Source organism: Rhineura floridana, chromosome 1 (genome assembly GCF_030035675.1).
Source record: "Rhineura floridana isolate rRhiFlo1 chromosome 1, rRhiFlo1.hap2, whole genome shotgun sequence".
In the NCBI taxonomy this organism is placed as follows: domain Eukaryota; kingdom Metazoa; phylum Chordata; class Lepidosauria; order Squamata; family Rhineuridae; genus Rhineura; species Rhineura floridana.
In genome coordinates this window covers 145,603,108-145,625,585 of record NC_084480.1, presented here as the reverse complement: position 1 = coordinate 145,625,585, position 22,478 = coordinate 145,603,108, and the positions used below count along the sequence as shown (strand labels likewise).

Sequence of the window (22,478 nt, the reverse complement as noted above, 5' to 3'; positions counted from 1 at the left end):
AAGCTCTGGTGATATTACCCACTCTTTAGCCTCTGTTTATTAACACTGAATCACCGGAAGAGGCAATATGCTTTATGCACACGCAGCACAAGCCCATTGGTTCCATTTTGCAGATTGGTGCTTTGGTCCCGCCTTTCATGCAAGCAGCACCAATGAGAGGAGAGGAGCTTGTCAAAACAAGCGAATAGAATTGCTGGACAACTACGGGGAGTGGGGGGGTGAGATATTAACAATTCCATTGCCCGATTGGACGAACTTCTAACCGCTCATTGGCTCATACACGAAAGGCGGGCGACAAAACCCACGCCCAACTAGAAGGCGGTTAGGGTCAGAGCGCTTCGGCAGCCGTCGAGAAGGTTCGACCCCAGAAGAAGGAAATAGGAATTCGCTGGAGCAGTCAGAGACTCCGCGAGCGTTGACGCGCGCACCTTGTTGCTGCTGTTACAGAGAGAGGAAGAAGGTTCTGGGCTTGACGTGTTCTCCGCGGAGGCGCCGTGATGGTGGCGCCGCTGAGGCGGCCGCTGTTCCTGCCGCTGTTGGTGGTGCTGACGGGGAGCGGATTGGTGTGGGGCTGGGCCCAGCAAGGTGAGTCTGGGTCGGGGATGAGCCTAAGGGATCGGCCGGGAAGCGGTTTCCCTCTGCAACTCCTTTTCCGCCGTTGCTGGGCTGGGGAAGGGGCTGCTGTTGTGTTATGAACACCAACGACTAGAGGGGCCCGTCCAAGGCCCAGGTCGTCAAGATGAGGGCGAAATAGGAGCCTCAGGTTAACTGACGCCTGAAATACTGGCAGTTAGGGAGCAAATTGTGTGGGAGAGGGGCTGTCCTAGTGCCCTGCTTTTGTGGGCTTTGGATTGTCATTGCGGGAGGGAGGATGCTGGGCTGCCTCCGCCAAATCAGAAGGGCTCTTCTTATGATCTTAATAGTCTGGTTAGCTAAATGTGAGCAGCCCTTTTCCATCCAAGCTGGCCTGTAGAAAGAACCTATTTACATATTTAAGAATCTGGTGCGTGAACATCCTCATTTTCCTCTTGCCTCCCCCTCACTGTTTCCTTTTGTGTCTTTTTTAAAAAAAACTTGTAAGCCTGAGCACTGTCTAAATTTTAATAAACGGAACATCCAGGGTCAGGCAGTTTCTTTCTGAATACGAGGCTTGGATGGGAGAAATAAACAGGAGAGAGCTCTTGCCCTTACAAGAATGTAAGGGTCTTAGAATTATCACACTGGTTACTAGGTGAACATTTGGTGTGATCCAGTAGGTCTCCTGAGATTCCCAGCAACCATGGTGACTACATGAGGCAGTGTTTTTCTGAGTACTCATTGGTAGACAGGCTAGGGAGGGCTGTAGCTTTCATGGCCTCTTGGGAACTTCCAGAGGCATATTAAATAAAAGATGGTGGACTAAGTGGGTTTTACTGTAAGAGACCAACGTTGTGATGGCCTTGGAGTTTGGAATTAAGATCCAATGTGCTGAAGTTGAGTGAGCTTTATTCCCATGTAACTGTGGCTAGGATTGTAACCTAAATGGAACCACCATGTTCCACAGTGTATATACTTGTTGGCAAATGGAATATAAACAAGCCATACCTTATTTGTGGAAATTTCAGAAGCATCTGGCTGACAGCTCTTGGAAACAGAATACTTGACTACATGGGGTATTGGCTTGATCCAGCAAAGCAGTGTTTATTTTCTGGCTAACTATGCTGCAGTATGTATGTAGAACATATGAAAAATAAATTCTTCTTTCAGTGCTACGTTTTCAGACAGTGGGTGGGTTTGCAGTATTATTTGTTAAATCAACATTTAGGATTGCCTTAGGGAGTTGGAAAATATTGCAAAATGGTAAAAGGACTTATTCTACTGAGATCCTCTGTTGGCTTTTAATGTTCTTTTCTCAGGAATTTTTTTTAAAAAACTGCATTCCCATAATTGTATAAGTGTTCCTCAATCTGTTTATGTAACTCAGACTCAAACATATTGTTACAGAGAAAATCTTGTTGCGAGAAATCCAAGCCCTGACACTCTATCCAGGCAGATATACAAATTATCGGCGGACCTCTCCAGTTCCTCAGTTGCACTGCACTGGAGGCTCGGCTGGATGTGGAGCATATACCCCTGAGGTTGTCCAGTGTCACAACAAGGGCTGGGATGGCTACGATGTACAGGTATAGTTACTTGAAAACTTGTATGAATTAATTAACCTTAGCCTCCAGGATGAGGAATGTTCCCTTGATAGCTGCATAAGGGTTATCTTAGGGTGGGTGTGCCATTTATGCTTCTGTCTTCAACCAGATGTAGGGGTAAAAAACTAACTCTCTTCTGAGTGAATCTATATTGCTTCCAAGAGAGCTTTGGAGACCCAGTGTACCAGTGCTGTTAAAGGGTACTCTTGTCTGATGGTCCTCCTCAAGCCATTCTGCAAGTCGCTTTAGGTGGGTAAAGACAAGCTTCCCTCATTTGTGAGACTTCAATCCAATACACACTGACCTGGGAGTAAGTCCGATTGATGGAGCTTACTTCTGAGTAGACATGTATTGGATTGCAGCCTAATACAACTCATTTAGAATAAAAGAACTGTATTAAAATTTCCTAGAACAGGACTTTTGATTATTTGCTTCCTCAGCACAAGAAGAAACTAGTAGAATATTTTGAAGTCTTAAGAACATAAGAACATAAGAAGAGCCTGCTGGATCAGGCCAGTGGCCCATCTAGTCCAGCATCCTGTTCTCACAGTGGCCAACCAGGTGCTAGTTTTCAACACCACCCTAGCAGGAAAGCTTCAGGGGACACTGTAAACAAGGGTAAATTCCAGTCGGAGAGAAGGGGGAAAAGGAAACTCCACCGATACATACAGGGAGAGAGTCAGCTCAGTCCTTGCTAAAAAGGGCAGCTTCAGCCTTCCTGAAACACAACCACAAGTCTTCAACAACAACAAAATAAACTGAGGTTTTCATCTGAAAGTTAGATGAGTAAATCCACATGGATAATTCCTTCTTGCACTGCAATCTTAAAAATAATTTGATTTTAATTCCTGGCGCATTTAAATCTTTAGGTCAAAAATATATTACTTGTGGCATATAATAAGTTCAAATAGTTCTTTGTAAGGGTACTTCATAGTGCTAGGCCATTAGGAAATTGGGAAGCAAGTCGTTCCTTACTTAAAGAAGGGGTGAGTCATACCCACAATGCTTTTAAAAGCCATACTCATTTCTGGCTTAATTTTTTTTCAGGCAGTGGAGGAGCTGGCACAAAAAGTATGAAATGCCTGCTGCTTCACTCTGAACAAAGTTTGACACTTCCTTTGCCAGGCACTCCAGTGTTGATTAAAACTTATTTTGTTAAAAAATATATATTAAGGGCCTGCTGTGTTAAGATGTTAAGGTTATATGTAAGCCTATAACATTTAAATTTTGAGGATAAGCACACTTACTTTTTATATATATTTATTTTATATATACTTTATTATATATACATGGCCTTAACCTAGAGGACAGTACAAGCATTATTTAGTTTCTGCAAATGGAGCCCCTCTGAGCATTCCATTCTCAAAGCTCTATAACTGCCACCTTGGTAGCAGCTGATGAAGGCAGAAGCCGAAACGTTTTGGTAGAACAATAAAAACCTCTGCTTTGTCAATCACAATTACATGTGTGTGTGTGTAAATATATACACACACACTAAGTGTTATTTTCATGTGAAAGTCCTTTTGAGAAGTGGACTCCAATTTGCAGAATATAAAAATACCATGTTGATGCTATTTTTGAGGAATATTTTGGGTCAAAATCTGCTCCCATGATAGGACTTCCTCCTCTTTTCCTGCACACACACCCAAATCTGCTCTGGGAGGTCCCCTGATGCTCTGAAGAAGATTGAGGGGCATGCAGGAGGCTGCAGCAGGGAGAACAGGAAGGAGGAGTATGTTCTGCTTATGGAAGTTCATTCCATTTGTGGACAAACACAATTGAATATCACCCTCTCTGGTTTATTTTATTCCACTTAATTTTATTCTCTTTTGCAGTGGGAGTGTAAAGCACATATGGATATCTCATACCGCTTTGGAAAAATTGAAGTAAGCTGTGAAGGCTATGATTACCCGGATGATCCTTACATATTGAAAGGATCATGTGGCTTGGAGTACACATTAGAATTAACCAAGGAAGGACAGCAAAAAGCTAACTCTTTTGGTGGGAGTTACTATTCCACAACTTCTCATGATTCATTAGGTTCAGGTGCTGGAGCAATCCTGATATTATTATTTGTGGCACTTGTTTTTGGCGTCTACAAGCTATTTCTTTGTGATAACCGTCCACAACATGGTTTTTCTTACAATGATGGACATCCAGGAACCTATGGGCAGGATCATCAAAGCCCACCTCCACCAGGATTTAAATCAAACTTCACAGGTGAGGTTCTCCCTTAAATGTGGCAACAGGAGCATAAAAGCATTGGGATATCCAAAACCAGATAATGAAACTGCTCTGCATAATTTTGTATAGTTATTCTTTGTCAGTCCCAGCTCAGATCTATAGAAGCCATTATTATAGCCTGTAGAACTTCAAGGGCACATCTTACTAGAGCTCCTTGTGCTTCTGATTTGACACTTATTCTAAACCAGAAGTGCAGACAATAGTAATCCCAAGAGAGTAAGAAGATGCATGGTAGAGTACACCACCCATGCTGGCCCTGAGCTCCCATCTTCCCATTCTACACTGCAGATTGGTAGAAGATCAGCAGGATGCTTCACTGCTTGTAGGCATGGCTTGCTTTCTGTAGAGAAACTCTTTTGTATCCTCTGAGTTATTTCTATCTATAACTCTGTGTGGGAAGATGCAATATTGGCAATGGGGCAGGTGTACGTTGTCACTGTACTGATAAGATTTGTCTGTCTTTCAAATCTCAGTCACTTAAATGGAGAACAGTCACTTCAGAAGTTTAAAGAATGTCTACACTGCATCTTGAATTACATAAATATAGGTGTCATGTTCCAGGGGGTGTCCTCAGAGTCTAGGGTGTCAGTCTAAGGAGGGTAAAGCCTCTTTCCAAAGCACTTGTCCAAGAGAGCAGGATTCATGGTACAGTTTAGTCTCACCAAGCCAAGGTCAAGCATGGAGTGAAGTCTAGATTCAAAACATGATACAGAAACAAGGTCAGGGAACAGTCCAAAGTCACTGTCACTAGGGAACTAAAGACAAAGAGCCAAAGACCTGTGTTGTTTCCAGCAACTGGAAGGCTCAAGAAGGCCTTATATACTCTGGGCTCTAAACCACACCTTCACCACAGCTGCTGGCAGTGAAGGAGTTGGGGTGGGGGATTGTGTACTCACAAGTAGACCCCTTACTCACAGGTAGACTGGCAACTCTGGGTTTGTAGACATAGACTGTGTATTTGCTCTTTGGCCTAGACCCAAAGTTTTTGGTGCCAGTGTTCTCAAGGACTGAGGAAGGGAGGCGGTTCCACCACCTCCTCTGACAGTTCAAGGGGTTCTTTATCAGGCATATCGCAGAGGGCCTCTCAAGAGGATCCTCAATATTGGATTCAGGGGCCCCTGTCTGCTCTTCCAAGTCCTTGACAGGGGTGTTTGATTCATTCTTCAAGAACTCAATGTCTAGCACTAGGTCCGGGCTAGGCTTGACACCAGGGTTTTATTAGCAGATCCGGAGTCAGTCAAAAGAAGGCATCAAGAAAACGGAAAGGTTTGTAGATGTACCTTTTCAGCTAACATTGCCATTCTCCTTGTGCTATATTCCTAAGCAATTTATTGGGAAGTAACTTAAGTGACCTCACTGGGTTTTACTTTTGAAAAACATACTTGATATCAGGTTTTAAAAGGTCCTTAGGTTTATAGCAGTGGAGATCCAATCTTTTCAGGCACTGCAGTGATGCTTTTATTTTTTGGGTCAATTTTCTTGTTAACTATAGGATGAAGTGATGATTTGCATGTGTGAATTAACATCAGATTAATCACCACATACAGAATTTTGGTATCACGTCTTTTCACCCTAAATGCCAATTCACACATTCAGCTATGAATTTTGAAATATTAATGTATATATGTGAACCAGTCATCAGTGCATTTAGCCAGCCAAATCATTCCTTGGAGTTCTTCAATAGGACTTTATTCAAAGTCTGAAGTTATTGGAGAGCATGTCATGATCTTGAGTGATGTACCAAAGCAGTTAGTCCCCTTATACTTTTTTTTAAACATAGCAAAAGTGCTTTGGGTTTCCAATATTGTTTGATCTAAATCATCATTTTATTTGGATTAAGGTGACACTGGTGGCGCCTATTCTAGTTCAAATTCAGGGCCAGGTTTCTGGACTGGATTAGGCGCTGGAGGGCTACTGGGATACCTGGCTGGCACTCAAAGGTAAGCTCTAAGACTATCCATCTTATTTTCTCTTGGCAGTAATCCTTCCTGCACCTGATGGGTGATATAGTTACATAAAACGTTTGTAGGAGGTGACAGGAATGGGGTTCCCAAGGACCAGATAGATTTTGTTTGCTGCTGACAGCACTACTCAGTTTTAATCATGGTGAATTTTGCTTCCAGATTCACTTAAAAAAATTAAAATAGAAACAAATAAGAGAAAAAGATACAAAACAAAACCAGACATCATACATTTCTATAATGTATTCTAATACAATTAACAAAACCACCTCTAGTCCACACAATGAAATTACCTTATGTATTCCAATAAATACAAATGGTACATGCTTGTCTGTTAATGAAACCAAAATGAAAGAGCCACATTGCCTACATGCAAAATCTGTTAATTTCTTTATTTTTGCAATTTCTAAAGCTTTGATTAATCATTCTAATCAGTGGAATAATTGGAGTTTTCTAAAGAATAGCTAAAACAATCTTAGCTGCAATTAATATATTCAAAATCAATAATCTAACAGAAAGATGAATTATAGTCCTGAAAAAATAAGAGCATCCTGGAATCCAGAGTAAAATAAATCCCAAAATAAGGCCAAAAACATAAAAAAATCTGTTCTTGTTATCTTGGGATTAGATCTCTACCAGAGATTTATAAAATCTGCAGTATTTATACTGCATTTCCAGCATTTGAAATGGTTTGATTTGCAGTATTGTATTAAACTGACTACAGATTCACTTTTATACAAAAGGAAAACTTAGAATTGTGAGAAATATTTATCCTGCACATTTCTGTACATGGTGATCCAACCAATAGTAACTTGGAAACTTAATTTTAATGGCTGACCAACCAGGAAGGAGTTGGGTTGTATGGCAAAGTATGCTTCAAGCCCATAGTCCAGAAAGTACATTGGCTACCGGAGAATACAGAAATTGGCTATCCTTGAAATATGCAGTGCTGTTTTAATTATGCTCATTGCCTTGCAATTGCATAACATTGCATCATTCAGTGGAGAAATTCCTGCTACCCTTTTAGTATTGAAAGCATAAGTTGCAGCTTCCAAAGAAAGGAGGTGTTAAATGGCAGTGTCTGCTTTCTAATGGCTACTGCAATATAATGTTTCGAAAACTAAAAATGCCTCAGTTCTGTTTTGCTTGTTCCATATTATCTTCTGTTTTGGTGAGTCCTTGAAGAACAAAAGGAGAAGTGTACCTTTTTAAAATAAGTGAATATAAAATAAAATAAAAGTTGATTATTTCATTATGTTTGCCACCCTGGGCTCCTTTTGGGAGGAAGGGCAGGATATAAATTTAATAATAAATAAATAACTATGGTAATGCTCTTGGAACTAGTTGCCCCTATTCCTAACTTTAGCTTCCAGTGTTTGTTTTGCATTCTTGCTGCCTGCCTCCTGTTTTTTTTTCTTCTTGTATACAAATACAGTAATGTTTCCCCACTTTCAGTGTCTGTTAACTATTCAGTGTCTGTTAACTATTTACTTTCCCGTTCCACATTCAATTATTATTCAGTTTATTCCTTACTCAGCCTCTAGCTCCTGTTACCTCATTTTTCATTCCAGATTACTTTATTTACTCCTCCCCAGACTCTGGGTTCTTTGGCTCCTTTTGCTTATCAAGCCTCAATTTCCCTTTTCTCTTCCTTTCTCTTTATCCTTGCCCTGCCCCATTGTTCTGTAGTATAGTTGATTAACTGCTGCTTCAAAGGGAACCAAATGTAAGTAACATTCCTGAAGTCTAGATTATCAGTGTAAAACAGCCAAGATCTTTCACTTCCCCAGTCCAGGATAGGAAAAAGGCAATGACAACTCAATAACCATATTGTTTACATTAAAGAAATTAAAAAGTGAAAGGGACAAAATGCAATCTTGGTATTACCTGTCTCATTATTAAAATAGTTAGCGTTAAAACACCATTAGGACCAACTCTTACCATCATGGCATTATTGTGATGTAATCTGCATATAAGTGATAGTCACCTTTTATCAGTATTAATTGTGGCCAGTTTGTGCCAGAACCAGGCGTTTTCCTAGATAGAAGGCTAATTTAAAAACAATAACGCTACAAAGAAAATCTTTTTGGTTTCTTGACACATTTAGAAATTAAAGGATGCAATGCATAACACTGATTTTTCATACTCCCACTCCAAGGCCAGCCTGCTCTTGACTGATGATATAATTTTCATTGTCCCAAACCTTCAACTTTTGGAGGAGGAATTGAATATATAACTTGAAAGCTGCATCCAGGAAACTCAGAGGATTTAAAAAAAAATAGTTTCCAGTATCTGGATGGATACATAACTTCAACAAATTATGACAGAGTTATTATTAAGATAACCAGTCTTGTATTACTTGTATGGTGGGGTTATTTGCCATAGTTACCAGGAAATTCTCTGCACACTTTTTAATCAATTTTCTCAATTATTGTAGCTGAGTTAAATTTTATGTACAGTCACTATGATGCATTTTATTTATGAGAGATTTTTATGTATGCAACCATTTCATTTTAATGCATTTTATTTAGTAAGATACTCATGATATGAATGGATGAGGTTTATAAAGGCCTCTGGCTATGTGCAGCAATGTTTTTACTTATTGCTCCTTATTTATGGAACTACCAGCTAATGTTTTTTCAATTAATTCTCTAAAAAAAAGCCTTGAGTCTCATTCATTTCAGCTAGTTTATTTACATCAATTTGTTCTGACATTTTCCTCCAGTTTTTAGTTTTATTTTTGGCATTTGCTGAGAGCTCATTGAGCATAGCCTTTGACTGTGTGTTTATACAGACCCTTTATTTTATTTTTTTAAGGTTCTTTGTAAATATTATTATTTACACTGGCTGTGTGACCTTGGTTTTGTACTGAATTTCTTTGTACATTTAAAAGACTTCTGAGTATTAGAGATGCTACTGTTTGTTTCTACAAACTGTTACAGTTGCGCTACCTTAATTAACTTGTTAGAGACCAGGTAAAATCCCAAAGCTACTTATGCAGCTTGGATGGCTCCCTTCTGACAAGATTAATCATGTTCTGCGCAGGCAACAGGCTCCTCTAAGCTGAAGCAAAGCTTCACTGCCCACAGGGGCAGAATTTTTCTTAAGAGTTAAACTGGTGGATTTGGGGTCTTGATCAACTTCCCGTGTTAGACATTCTTGATATGATTTGTCCCTAATCATTATGCATCCATTAATTATAAACAGCTCAGCATCATCCTTGGCGATAGTGTTCTTTGTTAAGTTGGAATGTACTATTTTAATGGAACTACAAGAGGGCTTACCTGCAATTTGTTGCCACTAGGAACATAAAAAGCTGCCTTAAAAAGTCAGGCCCTTGGACTTTCTACATGCAAAACAGATGCTGTACCCCTGAGATAAGGCCCTTCCCCAAATTACTGAATATCCGTGGGCATATCTAAATGTGTTTTTCCTGGAATGGTTTGGGTTTTTTTTGAGGGGGGGAGTCCTCTGGGACTTATGGCTGGTGAAGAGTTTCACATTAAATTATCTTCCACTACCTTTCTAAGTTATCTGTCTCTTTAAACATTTGTATTAGTACAACTACTGCACAGGGGGGGAAATGACATTTATCAGTAAAATAGTTTAAACCATTTCCACCCACCATAGGTCACCTTCACATCACCCACATTCACCCTACTACAATACATGGACTGGTCCAGCAGCTCCACCTTCTACGTTTGGAGCCTCAAACAGCTCTACAACACCTTCTAGTTCAGGGACAAAGTCCACTTCCGGTAAGTTATATGCCATGTTACCTTTATTTCCCTGGGTAATTTCAGAAACTCTGACCTTTATCACTGCAGTCTAGAGACATTAATTATAATTGCATTTAATTCCTGTTGAAATCAATGGGGAGGGGGAAGGTAAGTGATCTGTCTCAGTTTTCAATAAGACTTAGGCTTAGGTCTCACCAAGGTGGTAAATCTGTGTCTGGGCTGTACAATTTCATAATGCAGGCAAGAGCCTGCATTATTTAAAGCTCTCCTCTGGCATATAGGTTGGTGTTCAGTGCTAGTCCTCCTCAAAGTAGACTGAAGTTAATGGATATGACTAACTTGGGTTCATTCATTTAAATGGGTCTACTTGGAGCAGGGCTTAGTTGAATACAACCCATAGACAATTAGTATGTCAGAGAGAAGGCATGGGTAGAACTGATTTCCACCTATTTCAAAAGCTCTTATCCTATGTGTATTTACTCAAATAAAGCTCTATTGAACATTGTGACTTCCTTCTGAAAAAAAAAAGATTGGGTGATGTGATTGCGATCTTTCTTGCCCTTGCTGCTGAACTTTTTTGTGACCTGTTATACTACATGTAGAGCCAGTGTGGTGTAGTGGTTAAGGTGCTGGACTACGACCTGGGAGACCAGGGTTCGATTCCCCACACAGCCATGCAGCTCACTGGGTGACCTTGGGCCAGTCACTGCCTCTCAGCCTCAGAGGAAGGCAATGGTAAAACCACCTCTGAATACCGCTTACCCTGAAAACCCTATTCATAGGGTTGCCATAAGTCAGAATCGACTTGAAGGCAGTACACACACACACACAACACGCACACACTACATGTATCCCTATGTCACTGTCGTTTTGAGATCTGCCTCATGTACTGTAATACAGTTTTTTCTTTGGATAAGCTTAGACTAGCCAGCCCACATTGGTTGAGTAGGTATTGTGGGTATACACAGCAAGCTGAGGCAGCAAAACTTAAAACAATAGCAACAATCTAACAACAGGTAGAATAGAATAAATCAATTGTTCTTTTTTTAAATCAAACATCTGTCTCATTTCTCTTTAAAAATAATGTTACGATAACTCCTTAATTTAACAAAAACATGTTGAAGTCCTAACATTTGATTTATGGGTCTGTCAAATATACTGCACTAAAGCCTGCGCTTCTCTATAAAAGAAAAGAACCATGGGGCAGAATCTGAGTTTTGAGGCCAAGCATTGTAAATCTAACAAAAATAGGTCATGTATTGTGGCAAATCATATTTCTGACTATGAACCAAACTAAATAGACTACATAGCATAGACATTTACCTTCCATTTCATGGAGACTCACTCTTCTGTCCAGTTAAAATCTCTTGCTTCTGGAGAGTTCTAGACATTTAGGCCTCAGTGCAGAACTCCCCAGAAGCAAGAGCTTATAATTTTACTGCACAGTAATAATGGTTCTATTTAGTTGCAAAGTAATACATTTTACTTGTAACTTATGTATTTTCCTGAACAAATGTGTATCATAATCAATGCTTAGAACAATGTAAGAAACTTTCTTTTTAAACCAATTATGTACAGGGAGCAATTCAAACCGAAGATCTGCTAGGATGAGGGGGTTTGGAATAGATGGCTCTCTGGCACATCCTGGGCTAAAGTCCCCCATCCCAACTCAGCCAGAGATACACCGGTATAGGCCCTGCATCCTGGCTCTGCCAGGGTAAGACCCCAAAAAGGGGCATTCTGGGGGTGTAGTGGGGACAGGACAGGGTAGAGGAGACATACCCCTATTTCAGACTCTTCATTGCAACCTAGCGGAAGTTACACTGGCAAAAAGGGTGGCATACATCAAACCTTATTTTAAAGGCTTGTTTTTCTTCTGCTAGGCTCAGGGACTACCTCAGCCAGCAGTAGCCCTGCTTCTGAGACTAGTTTAAATAGGGATAACTTACTCCAGCTTAGTTTAGACAATTACGCTGGCTTCCAGTAGTTTGGATTGCTCTACCAGGCTGCAACCCTAAAAACTTACCTGGGAGTAAGCCCCACGGAATTCAGTGGGACTTATTTCTGAGTAGTTATGGTTAGGACTGCAGCCTTAATTTTTTTCTTCTTAGTGATTAAAATTGATCTACCATGTTAGCTGATTCCTAAGTCTGTTCTCAAAAGTATTAGCTGTTGACCAATAATATTTCTTTCTCTTAGGTTTTGGAGGCACAAAAAGGAGATAAAGTTCCTGATCTTCTTGAGCATGTGAATAAAAGCAACTTTCCAGCGACTTTGAAACCTGTTTTAAGCCCGATGGCTTTGTAAAAGTTCAGTTTGGGATTCAGTTGGACATAATTGTGTATTAGCTGTTAAGTTTAAAATAATCTAGTTTTAGGTTTCAAGAAATGCTCTTCTGGATAATTGCTGGGAAAAGAAAATAGAGAGAAAGCAGATGCAGAAATTCAGTCTGAAACCATTAAGTCACAGTGAAAGCAGTGGGACATTTCTGGGTAAAACATAATTGAAATTTGGCAATAAATGTTTTGGGCACACATATACTCAGAGGTATGTCCTGTTGAAATCAGTGGGCTTTACTCTAGGGGTAAAACCCTTTCTCCCCAAACCAGAGACTCTGTGCCAGAGTCTCAAAATCCACTTCTTTGTGACAAAAACCTGCACTTCTGACAAGCTTGTGACAGAAGTTTCCCCATCAATCAACCTTGAAAGAAGGAGAGCTTCCGAAGTGACCTCTATTGTAGCATTGGCTTTTGTGAGGGGTGGGGGGTGGAGGAAGGGATAGAGAAGCCTGTGTGTGTGTATGTGTGTATAATAATAAGCTGAAGGGAAAGCCAGGAGTTCTCCTGAAATTTCATTTTTGTTTTATTGGGTATAGCAACTAACAGATTACAAATCTACATCTTTGAAAATTATTTTTATTTGGTTAAAAAAAACAACACTGGAAAAACTGAGATGTTTTAAAAACCCTATGCATTTCTAAAGTAAGTCTCATTTGGGTTGTATTCAACTAAATCATACTCTCGGTATACCCACTGAAATCAGGGGACTTAACCAGCGCTGGGCATTGGCCACTAGCGCTACATACTAATCATAACCAAAATACCAATACAGCCAATTCAGTAGACCTAGATGAGCCCAGTGATGTGGATCACACCCATATGCATAACTACATTAGGTATTTGGGCAGAATGCAGCTTCCCTACAAGGATCTCCCTTGTTGGATTGGAGGGTTACTTTTTTGGCATGGCAAAATATTGGTGACACAGGGAATACAGGTTTGTATTCAACTCAGTCCTACTCAGACCCATTGAAATGAAGGAATCCAAATTAGTCATGCCTACTCTGGGTCTTTGGACATGTGTTCATTAGTATCTTCCTTCCTGTCCTTCGTTCTGTTCAAATGTAAATATGCATGTGGTACCAGCTTCTTTCACACAACCTTTTACTCATATTGAAAACTATGACTGTTGTCTTGGCTTCCCTTCCTTCCTGTGGGCAGGCGGGGCGGAGACACTTATCCCAACATGTTTGCATTTTAAAAGTTCTAAGATAAATTTTATACCTTTAAGGCTGTCTAAGCAAGTGTGATTTCTTCATGTAGTAACTCCTTTAACACTTGAAACAATGGCAAATGGGATAGTTGTACAAAAACTGGAGCAACTGGGTTATTTTAATTGAAAAATCCAGTGTCTACTACATTAACAGCCATTTCTAAGGTAATACTATAGATCTTGTGATGTTCTGGAGGGTTGTTTATCTGCTTTTCCTCTGGCGAAGAACAGTGTGTTACAGCAAAGCAGTAAAACATACTTGGTTTGTACATAATACTAAACCAGATTATGTCCTAGTATGAATGAACATACATGCAGACATACAGGGCAAAAATCACAATTGTTTTGCTTCTTCCCCAGACCTGCTGCTGCTGCACTCCCCAAAGCTAAGGTACATGGAAGCCGGACTACGGTCTGAGATTTGTCCATCAGTCAAACATCTATTCTAACAAACATAACAATGAAGAGAACTGGTTTGGAACTGAGCCTTTTGTTGCTGCCTTTTATTCAGCAGTTTTCCCCTTCTTACTGTGTTCAAAACAGCACACAAGCACAACTGATACACCAATTTTAAGCAGCAAATATTACAACAAAATGCAGAACTAATATTACTATGTGCATAGCTGAAACTGAGTAATAGAAATAATCCTTTTTCACAAGGATTTTGAACATTCAGGGAGAGAGCTTAGAGCCCCTGTGAGGCAACCAGGCCCTCGCATGCTCTCCTTTTACTACTGTCCTATGTGTCCTATCCAGAAACACAGATGTTTAATCTTTTTAGTCTGTTGCTGTTTTAACTGTTTTTTAATATTGCTTTTAATTACTTGCTTTTAACTTTTAGTGATAGTTTTAAAGTTGTTTGTAAATCGCTTAGAGGTTTTCTACAATCAAGCAGTATATTAATCTCATTAAATGAAATAAATAAATATGTCATGGTGATTGATCAGGAACAAGTTCTTGAAGTTGCAATGGGTAGCTTGATGAAGATATCAGTTCAGTGTGGCAGCTAAGAACAATCCTAAGGTTCATTGGGAAAGAGAAAGACAAAACTACCAATATCATAACATCATTATACAAATCTATGGTGAGATCACCCTCGGATTACTGTGTACAGTTCTTGTTGCCTCTCCTCACCTCAAGAAGGATCTTCTAGAGCTGGAAAAGGTTCAGAAAAGAACAACAAAAATGATCCAAGGGGCAGGAACAACACCCATATATGAAAAGGTTACAATTTCGGGGGCTTTTTGTTTAGAGAAAAGCTGAAGAGGGTTGATAGAAGTGTATAAAATTATACATGGTGTCGAGAAAATGGGATAGGGAGTTTTTCCTCCCTCTCCTAATACTAAAACTTGGGGACACCCAATGAAGCTCAACATTGGAAGATTCATGATAGACAAAAGGAAGTACTTCTTTGAACAGCATGTAAACAATGGAATTCGCTCCCACAAATGTAGTGATGGCCCCTAACTTGGATAGCTTTAAAAGATGATTTAGACAAATTCATTAAGGATATGGCCATCAATGGCTACTAGCCACATGGGCTATGTTTTACCTCCACTGCTGGATGCCCATTGCTGGGAGCCACAGATGAGCAGACTGCTGTTGCACTCAGTTCCAGCTTGCGGGCTTTCCCATAGGTTGGCCGCTCTGACAACAAGACGTTGGACTAGATGGGCCTTTGGCCTGATCCAGCAGGGCTATTATGTTGGCAATTGACATTTTAAAATGTGTTTTATTCTACACTTTGCTTAAATTGGCATGTATAATTTTGTGTGCCTGTAGCAGAATAACTTTTAGAAGTGCATTTTTTTGAAAAATGTCCCTCACTTAGACTCGGTGTGGAACTGGCATGGTCATGGAGAAATGTGGCTGTGGAGCAAATTTCCCAGTCCAAAGAGAGATGCTTGCAGAGGGAAAGCAGGGGATTAAGTGCACCCTCTTCCACCTGCTGCTGTCCCGCAAACGCCCTTCTCCCTACCTTACACATTGGAAGTACAGGCAAGACCGGCACTACTGAATATCTAGTTGCTGTTTAGGTTGTAATCTCTAAACTGGGATTGCCTTTACTATTATACAGCAGTTTGTTTAAGCTGTTCGTGGAAATCCTGATGTTCCTAGAATATAAAGGGTTCCTTAATGGCAAACATGCCCTCTTTCCCAGCAGTGCATAGTCTCAGGGAAGAGCTCTAAGGTGCACTCTCGGTTCACATGGGCTGACAACTAGCCCCTCTTAGCCTATGGGAGCTGAGTGCACTTACTGGGACATGACCTACAATACTCTTCAATGTCACAGTGATTAACCAAAGTTATGGGCAAATTAATAAGGCAAAGAGCAACATAGTGATGAAAAGTGCCATTATTTTTCACAATGGGCAGCATTGGACTAACAGGTCTGTCTCTGTGAAAGGCAGCTTCATATGTATAGCCATATCTACTATGATGAGGCCATGCAAGTTTCCCTTTGCTATAGCACTTGTGTACATTGGTACCAAAAGAGCTGCGTCATTCTACACTTTGTATTTGATGAGAGCTCATTCTAGTATTATTTTCTAATTAAGTAATAGGAAGAGAATGCAAGGAATGTCTTCTCTTTCCTTCCTCTGGACTGGTCTGCCTTTGGGCCCTGTTTTAATAAACCAGTCTAGCCAAAACAAACAGTTGCTTAGATCCTAAGATAAGTAACTGGCAGGAAGTTCATGGGGGCAAAGTTTCCTGTCCCCTCCTCCCCCATGGAGCCACTTGCACCCCTCAAAGTCTCTCTGGAGGGTGAGGGAGGAGAGATTGCCCCAGTTCAAACTGCTGCTTATTTAAATAGTGGTTGTGCAAGAGAACTTTCTAGGGAATTGTATCTCAAGTTAATTGGTATATGAGATGCTATATGGATTTTCTGTCTCAGCCAGGCACCAACGTGTTTTGAGTCAATCTTTGCTGCAGAATCCAAGGCTGCAGTATTAAGCAGCCTTACTGGGGGTGTATGGCCCATTGAAACCAGGGGAATGTCGTTCTGAGCAAGTATGCCTAGGATGGCACAACTTTAAAAATCCATGTGCACAGTGGAGACTGGTGGCCCCAATGTCAGTGGAGCACTGAATCCGCTTCGAACTTTCAAGAAGCTGTCCAAGGAAGCTGCCTTTCACTTATTACAGGGCTAGCTGGCTCTTGAGGTGCAAGCATAAGGAAACTAGCAACAACCATCCAAATAACCAAAACTGCCTTCAGTTCCTCAGCCGGGCAGAGGCTGGTAATCAACAATTAAAAACAAACTGCAGCACCCAGGCTTCTTAAAAGGGCAACACATTGATTTCTTAAAAGGGCAATGTCAGGATTGGAAGGGATGTTATGTGAGAGAGAGTGAGCAAAAGCAATGAATGGATTATATATGAATGAGGGGTGAGGACAGATGTGTGAGAAAGAAGGGATAAATGGGTGACAGGATTATGGGGGGTAGAGAAAAAATGGGTGACAGAGAGAGAAAGGATAGCAGATCCTACCCATTTGGGGGTTTGGTCATGCCCACCAGTGGCATGCAACCTTGAAAAGATTACTTTTGCATGAGAAAATTTCCCCACCCCAAGGATGCCAACCTATCATCATTTCCTGAAACAGACACATTATCTCTTGCACAGCCACAGCTAAGTAACATGGCACATGCTTTATATATAGAAAGTCCCATACTCAGTCCCAGCTGATTTTGCTTAAAAGGGACATGATATTTGGAAATAATTGCACCCAAGTCCTTGAAGAGCTCAGTGGGAGTGCCGTATGGGGCCAGATGGATCAGGGGTACATGCTGGGTTGGGTATCATAAGCTGATGCGGAACACCAGAAACATAAATACAAGTAGTCTTACATGTTTGAAGTTATTTAGTGCATTGAGTAACATATATGGATACAAAGAAGTTAATTATTTAAAAATGCAATTGATGTAGGAGCATATTCACATGGAGGAGGACTTGGACAGAAGTCACCAGCACAGCCTTCCTCCCTATAACTTGCATGAGAATTTTTTCTTTTCTTCCAGGCATTTTTACAACCAACACTAGCAGTTGTTTGGTCCCATTCAAAAACATGCAATTCACTACTTAATGCATGAAAACTACAGCTGGTATAGCACAGTGGGGAGGAGACCCTGGCTGGGAGTCCAGAGTCTGTGAGTTCAAATCCCCGCTCATGTCTCCTGGGTGTCAAGGGTCAGCTAAAGATCACCCCCCCCAGTGAGTGGCTCAGGGGTTACGTGCCCTGCCACCTGTGCAGCCGTCAACAAGCTGCATAGTCCCAAGGAGCCCAGTTGCCCCCCAGCTGGCAGTTGCGGACAAGGAAGGGGCTGGCTTGTGCAGCTGTGGCAAGCTGAGCAGGCCCTAGCCAGCTGGGGAGGACTAGCCTCAGAGGGAAGCAATGGTAAACCCCCTCTGAATACCGCTTACCATGAAAACTCTATTCATAGGGTCGCCATAGTCAGGATCGACTTGAAGGCAGTCCAATGCATGAAAAACCTAGGTAGCCATAGTAATAGCCCATTAGAAAAAAAAATCTGTTGACAGGGGCTTGACATACAATTACCTTACATTAGAAGATGACTCCCCCAACATTAGATAACGGACTGTAAAGCTATGGGAACATGTTTTGATGTGGAAATTAACCAACAGAGTGAGAGATGGGCACAAAAGTAATTATAGAAAGGTGGGCATCCTTTGTGATATATTGGTCTAATAAAGTACAGGAACAGGCAGAGCCACAGATACTGTTGGGTATATTGTGATAATAAGTTGGTAACATGCTGTAATATACAGGAAGATGACAGAAAAGACTTATGAGAATTTGGATTAAGATAATGATCTGTGTGATGAAATGCTGATAGATTTATATGGTTATTTGCTTACCTGTTTGTCTTTGTTTTATGTTCTGCTTTGTTTTTGTTATTTTTTTGTTTTTGTTTTATTATGTTGTTTAAAAACTGGCCAGTATGCATGACTGATTTTATTTTGCTTATATTTATGTATGAGCTGTTCATTTTGATCATTGTGTGATCTCTTTGTATTTCTTTTGTGTGTATGTGAGATTATAAAAAACAAGGGTTGATATGTTTTAGTCTGTTGCTGTTTTAATTGTCTGAAAAAATGTTTTAATTATTTGCTTTTAACTGTTTTATCAATAATTGTAATGTATTTTGTAAACTGCTTAGAGTTTTTTTCACAATCAAGCAGTATATAAATTTCGTTAAATAAAGAAAAAAAATCCAAGCACCACATCATTAAGACCACTAAAAGTATAACAAAAAAATAGTAAGCAAGATTTTGAGTTCTCTTCCTCAGACTGGTTGCAAGAGGTGGGAGGGATGATCTGGGTTTGATGTTGGAGTCCAAAAGTCTGCAGTCTGAAGATGGATGGCCGGAGGTGTCACACAAGCTTAATTAAATCAGTCTCAGGCTTTGGTGCATCCCTAGCAGAGGCTAATCTAATTAAGTCTAACACCTCCTGCCATCCACCTTAAGACTGATTGCAAAGCGAAAACTTTTGGACTGTATGTTTTTGGCCCAGCTTTTTCTCTCCCACCTCCATTTTGCTTAACATCTAGCCTGATGGAGCGTTCTGGAGAACGTGAAAGCTTGCATGCTATTTTGTGACATTTTGGTTGGTTTTCATACACGTTTTACTCAACACAATCTATGTGTGTATGGGGTCACGTCACTCAGTGGGGTTATCTGCTTTCTGAATACAACAATATCAAAATGTAGAGACCCCTTACCAGATCTGTGGCCTTGTCTTTTCTGTTTATGCAGAAGTTAAGATCTGCTGAGATTAGTTAAATTTAAGACTAAACTAAATACATTCATTAATGATAAACAAGACAATTTTTCCTTTAAAGGTTACAGGAAGGCTAGTTAACCCTTTTCCCCAGAGCTGCCGTTCACCCTGGGAGGGAACCTCCACTCAGGCTCCAATTTTCACCAGGACCTCAGCACAGAAGGAAAGGTTAAAAAACCCTCCATGTTTGTGCACTATCCCAATCCTGATCAGGGCCTTCCAACAGCTATAATTTATAAAGTAGCAACAAGACACATTAAATGCATTGACACATTCACTGTGTCCCTAGTTTGACCCTTACTCCCTAATAACCAGCAGTGTGGTGGCAAATTCAGAAGTGCAGGGTCCCTTCATGATAGTCACAGCCATGCCCAATTCCCCTCTTTCTTTTTTCTTTTTTTGCTGCTGGCTTGACAATGAGGTCCTTGTTAATGATTTCTCCAACAGACGGTCCATGTGCTTAGGAGTGTTGCAGCTAAAGGGTGACTTTTTAGAAACACTATGGGCATGAATGGGGGGAAACCACAAATGCAGCCAAAGGTGCCATTAATGTAGCTACTGAACCTGCTTACCCAGTTGAACAAGCAAGTCCATTTTAAACTGAGAAACAACCTGCCTGTTTAGTCATGCAAGAGGTTGCAATGGAAACTTAAGAGCTATCTCCAGTTGCATATGCTGTCCTCCCCACATCCTGTGACAGTGGCCTGCCCCCATGCAATTGCCTTGACTGCACTCATATGGAGGCACTATTGCTGTCAAATGGCATCTGCATGGACCTGTTGTACATACAACTGTGGTGGCTTCCACTGTGCAGCTACTGCCACCTTGGAAATGGTAATTGCCGCCCATACATCACCTGTGTTCACACAAAATTAGCTGCTGCCTTCAAGCAAGTACAGCTCAGATGGGAGTCTGCCAGACAGGACCTCATGCACTCCCCAGGCAACGGCTTAAGGCAGCCTTTCTCTACCTTTAGGTGCCCAGATGTTGCTGGACTAGTTTCCATAATTCCTGATCATTGGCCATGTGGCTAGGGCTGATGGGAATTGTATTCCAGCATCATCTGGGGACCCAAAGTTTGGGAAAGGCTGGCCTAAGGGCTGTTGTCCCTGGTTCAAATCTTGTCCCTGCTGCTGTAAACTCTCTAAGTGGCCTTAGGTGATCCAATATTCTCCCACAGCAGCAGACCCCCATCTATAATATGAGGATCATAATAGTCTAAGAGAGCTATTGTAAGGATTACTTAAATAATATGTATGAAGCACCTTGACAATTTCATTTATTTTTTTACATGGCTACTATCAAATTAAATAATAGTAATTTTGCAACCCACATTTCCAACATTTGATGTCAGTATGCAAGAAAGTTTTGGGTGTAAAAGTAAAGCATGTCTGTAATTTTAATTCAGCAATAATGTGCATCCCAAGTGTCAGAAACAATGATATGTACATCTAATCAGAACTTATCTTTGTGAGTATGCTGTGCTACCACATGTGAGGCGTCCTTCCCTGGCTCTCCCTGTCAGGTTCCTACCTACTCGTGGTTACTGCCTGTCTCTAGGCACCACCAGGGACTCCACCAGTCCGGACCGCTCTCTCTTATGATTTCTCACTCCACTCTAGCACAGATCTCACTAGATCCCACTGCTAGGCAACACCACCAGTCACATCCTATAACCAATACTCCCAGAGACTTTGCCTGAGTCTCTCTCTAGCCTTGTCTCCTCAGAGTGAAATTTCTCTCTATCAAATTTTAACTTTTCTACTTGTAATTCAGCATCCAATGTTCGTTGCTTCTCCCTCTCCTCAAACCCCAATCTCATTCTCTCAATTTCCAACTCCCTCTCTTTTTCCTTCTCTACACCTTCCATCCTCAATCTCTCAGCTTCCATCTTCAATCTCTCAGCTTCCATCTTCAATCTCTCAGCTTCCAACTCCCTCTGCTTGTCTTTTTCCTCAGCCTCCCATCTTAACTTCTCTCTCAAGTACTCTATATAAGCGGGATTGCTTAAATATCCTTCTGGGGTCTCTTCCCTGACAGGTTGTTTTTGCTGGGCAGTAGCAAATCCTATAAGTGCTACCCTCAATTCATCTACCCCTTTACCCTCGTGAGGTAAATTGAATGTTATGCACTTCTCCACCAGCTCCTCTCTTTTCATTTTTATGTATTCAGCCATGGTGTTTGAGTTCACTCACTCTTTGCCACACACTCTTTGCCAGTCACTCTCACAAGAAATCTTGTTTTGTTATTTCTGTTTGCCACACCACTGTTCTGGATTCTCTAGTATTCGTATCTGGATTCTCTGTTGTTCGTATCCCACCGCTACTGCCACCACATGTGACGTAATCTCCTTTGTCACCACGTGTCTTTGGGACTCTCTTTGGTTCGTATCCCACCGCTGTGCTACCACATGTGATGCGTCCTTCCCTGGCTCTCCCTGTCAGGTTCCTACCTGCTCGTGGTTACTGCCTGTCTCTAGGCACCACCAGGGACTCCACCAGTCCGGACCGCTCTCTCCTATGATTTCTCTCCCCGCTCTAGCACAGATCTCAACAGATCCCCCTGCTAGGCAACCACCAGTAACGTCCCAATACTAGTATTCCCAGAGACTCTGAATACTGGTATTGTTATTCTCTTCACCGCTGCCACCATTTGTTACAGTTCCCCTTCAGCCTTGGTCATTACCTTACCCTCCCTTCTGGTCTGTGAAACCCCAGCCAAGGATCAGGCCTTTGGTAAACCAAATTAAGTATTTATTACAGATAACAAAGCTAACAAAATTAACAACATTTCTTCTTAAGGCACATAAGCATATGGTTTTACTCAATACTAATCCGAACTCCACCCCCCTCCTTCTTCACTCTCTCCTGGCAAACAACTCTCTCAAACCCCACCAAGCAATCCACTCTTTCTCTTCTCCCCCCAGATTCCACAATTCACCACCTCACATTCACCCAGATTTACCTGTCATCCTTTCATTTATACTGTCAGCCATTT

The 22,478-nt window shown here is 41.1% G+C and overlaps 1 protein-coding gene across 2 annotated transcripts; it reads left to right on the top strand.

Annotated features, from left to right (window-relative positions):
• Nucleotides 1–267: 267 nt before the first annotated feature.
• SARAF (store-operated calcium entry associated regulatory factor) lies at nucleotides 268–14,620 on the top strand. Of its 2 annotated transcripts, XM_061635216.1 has the most exons (7): nucleotides 268–585; nucleotides 1,984–2,162; nucleotides 4,016–4,400; nucleotides 6,265–6,364; nucleotides 10,016–10,143; nucleotides 12,325–12,372; nucleotides 14,037–14,620. In XM_061635216.1, the coding sequence occupies exons 1-6, from the start codon at nucleotides 498–500 to the stop codon at nucleotides 12,348–12,350; spliced, it is 906 nt and encodes a 301-aa protein (XP_061491200.1). In that variant the 5' UTR covers nucleotides 268–497; the 3' UTR covers nucleotides 12,351–12,372; nucleotides 14,037–14,620. The 2 variants fall into 2 exon arrangements, with proteins under 2 accessions (XP_061491200.1, XP_061491191.1); XM_061635207.1 differs by lacking the exon at nucleotides 14,037–14,620 and having other exon boundaries at nucleotides 269–585; nucleotides 12,325–13,693.
• The last annotated feature ends 7,858 nt before the right edge of the window (nucleotides 14,621–22,478 follow it).

Bases quoted from the DNA above. Each gene is read 5' to 3' on its own strand.
- SARAF (XM_061635216.1), top strand. From the start codon at position 498: ATGGTGGCGCCGCTGAGGCGGCCGCTGTTCCTGCCGCTGTTGGTGGTG. The intron at 6,365-10,015 runs GTAAGCTCTAAG...CACCCACCATAG, and splicing joins TACCTGGCTGGCACTCAAAG to GTCACCTTCACATCACCCAC. The intron at 10,144-12,324 runs GTAAGTTATATG...TCTTTCTCTTAG, and splicing joins AGGGACAAAGTCCACTTCCG to GTTTTGGAGGCACAAAAAGG.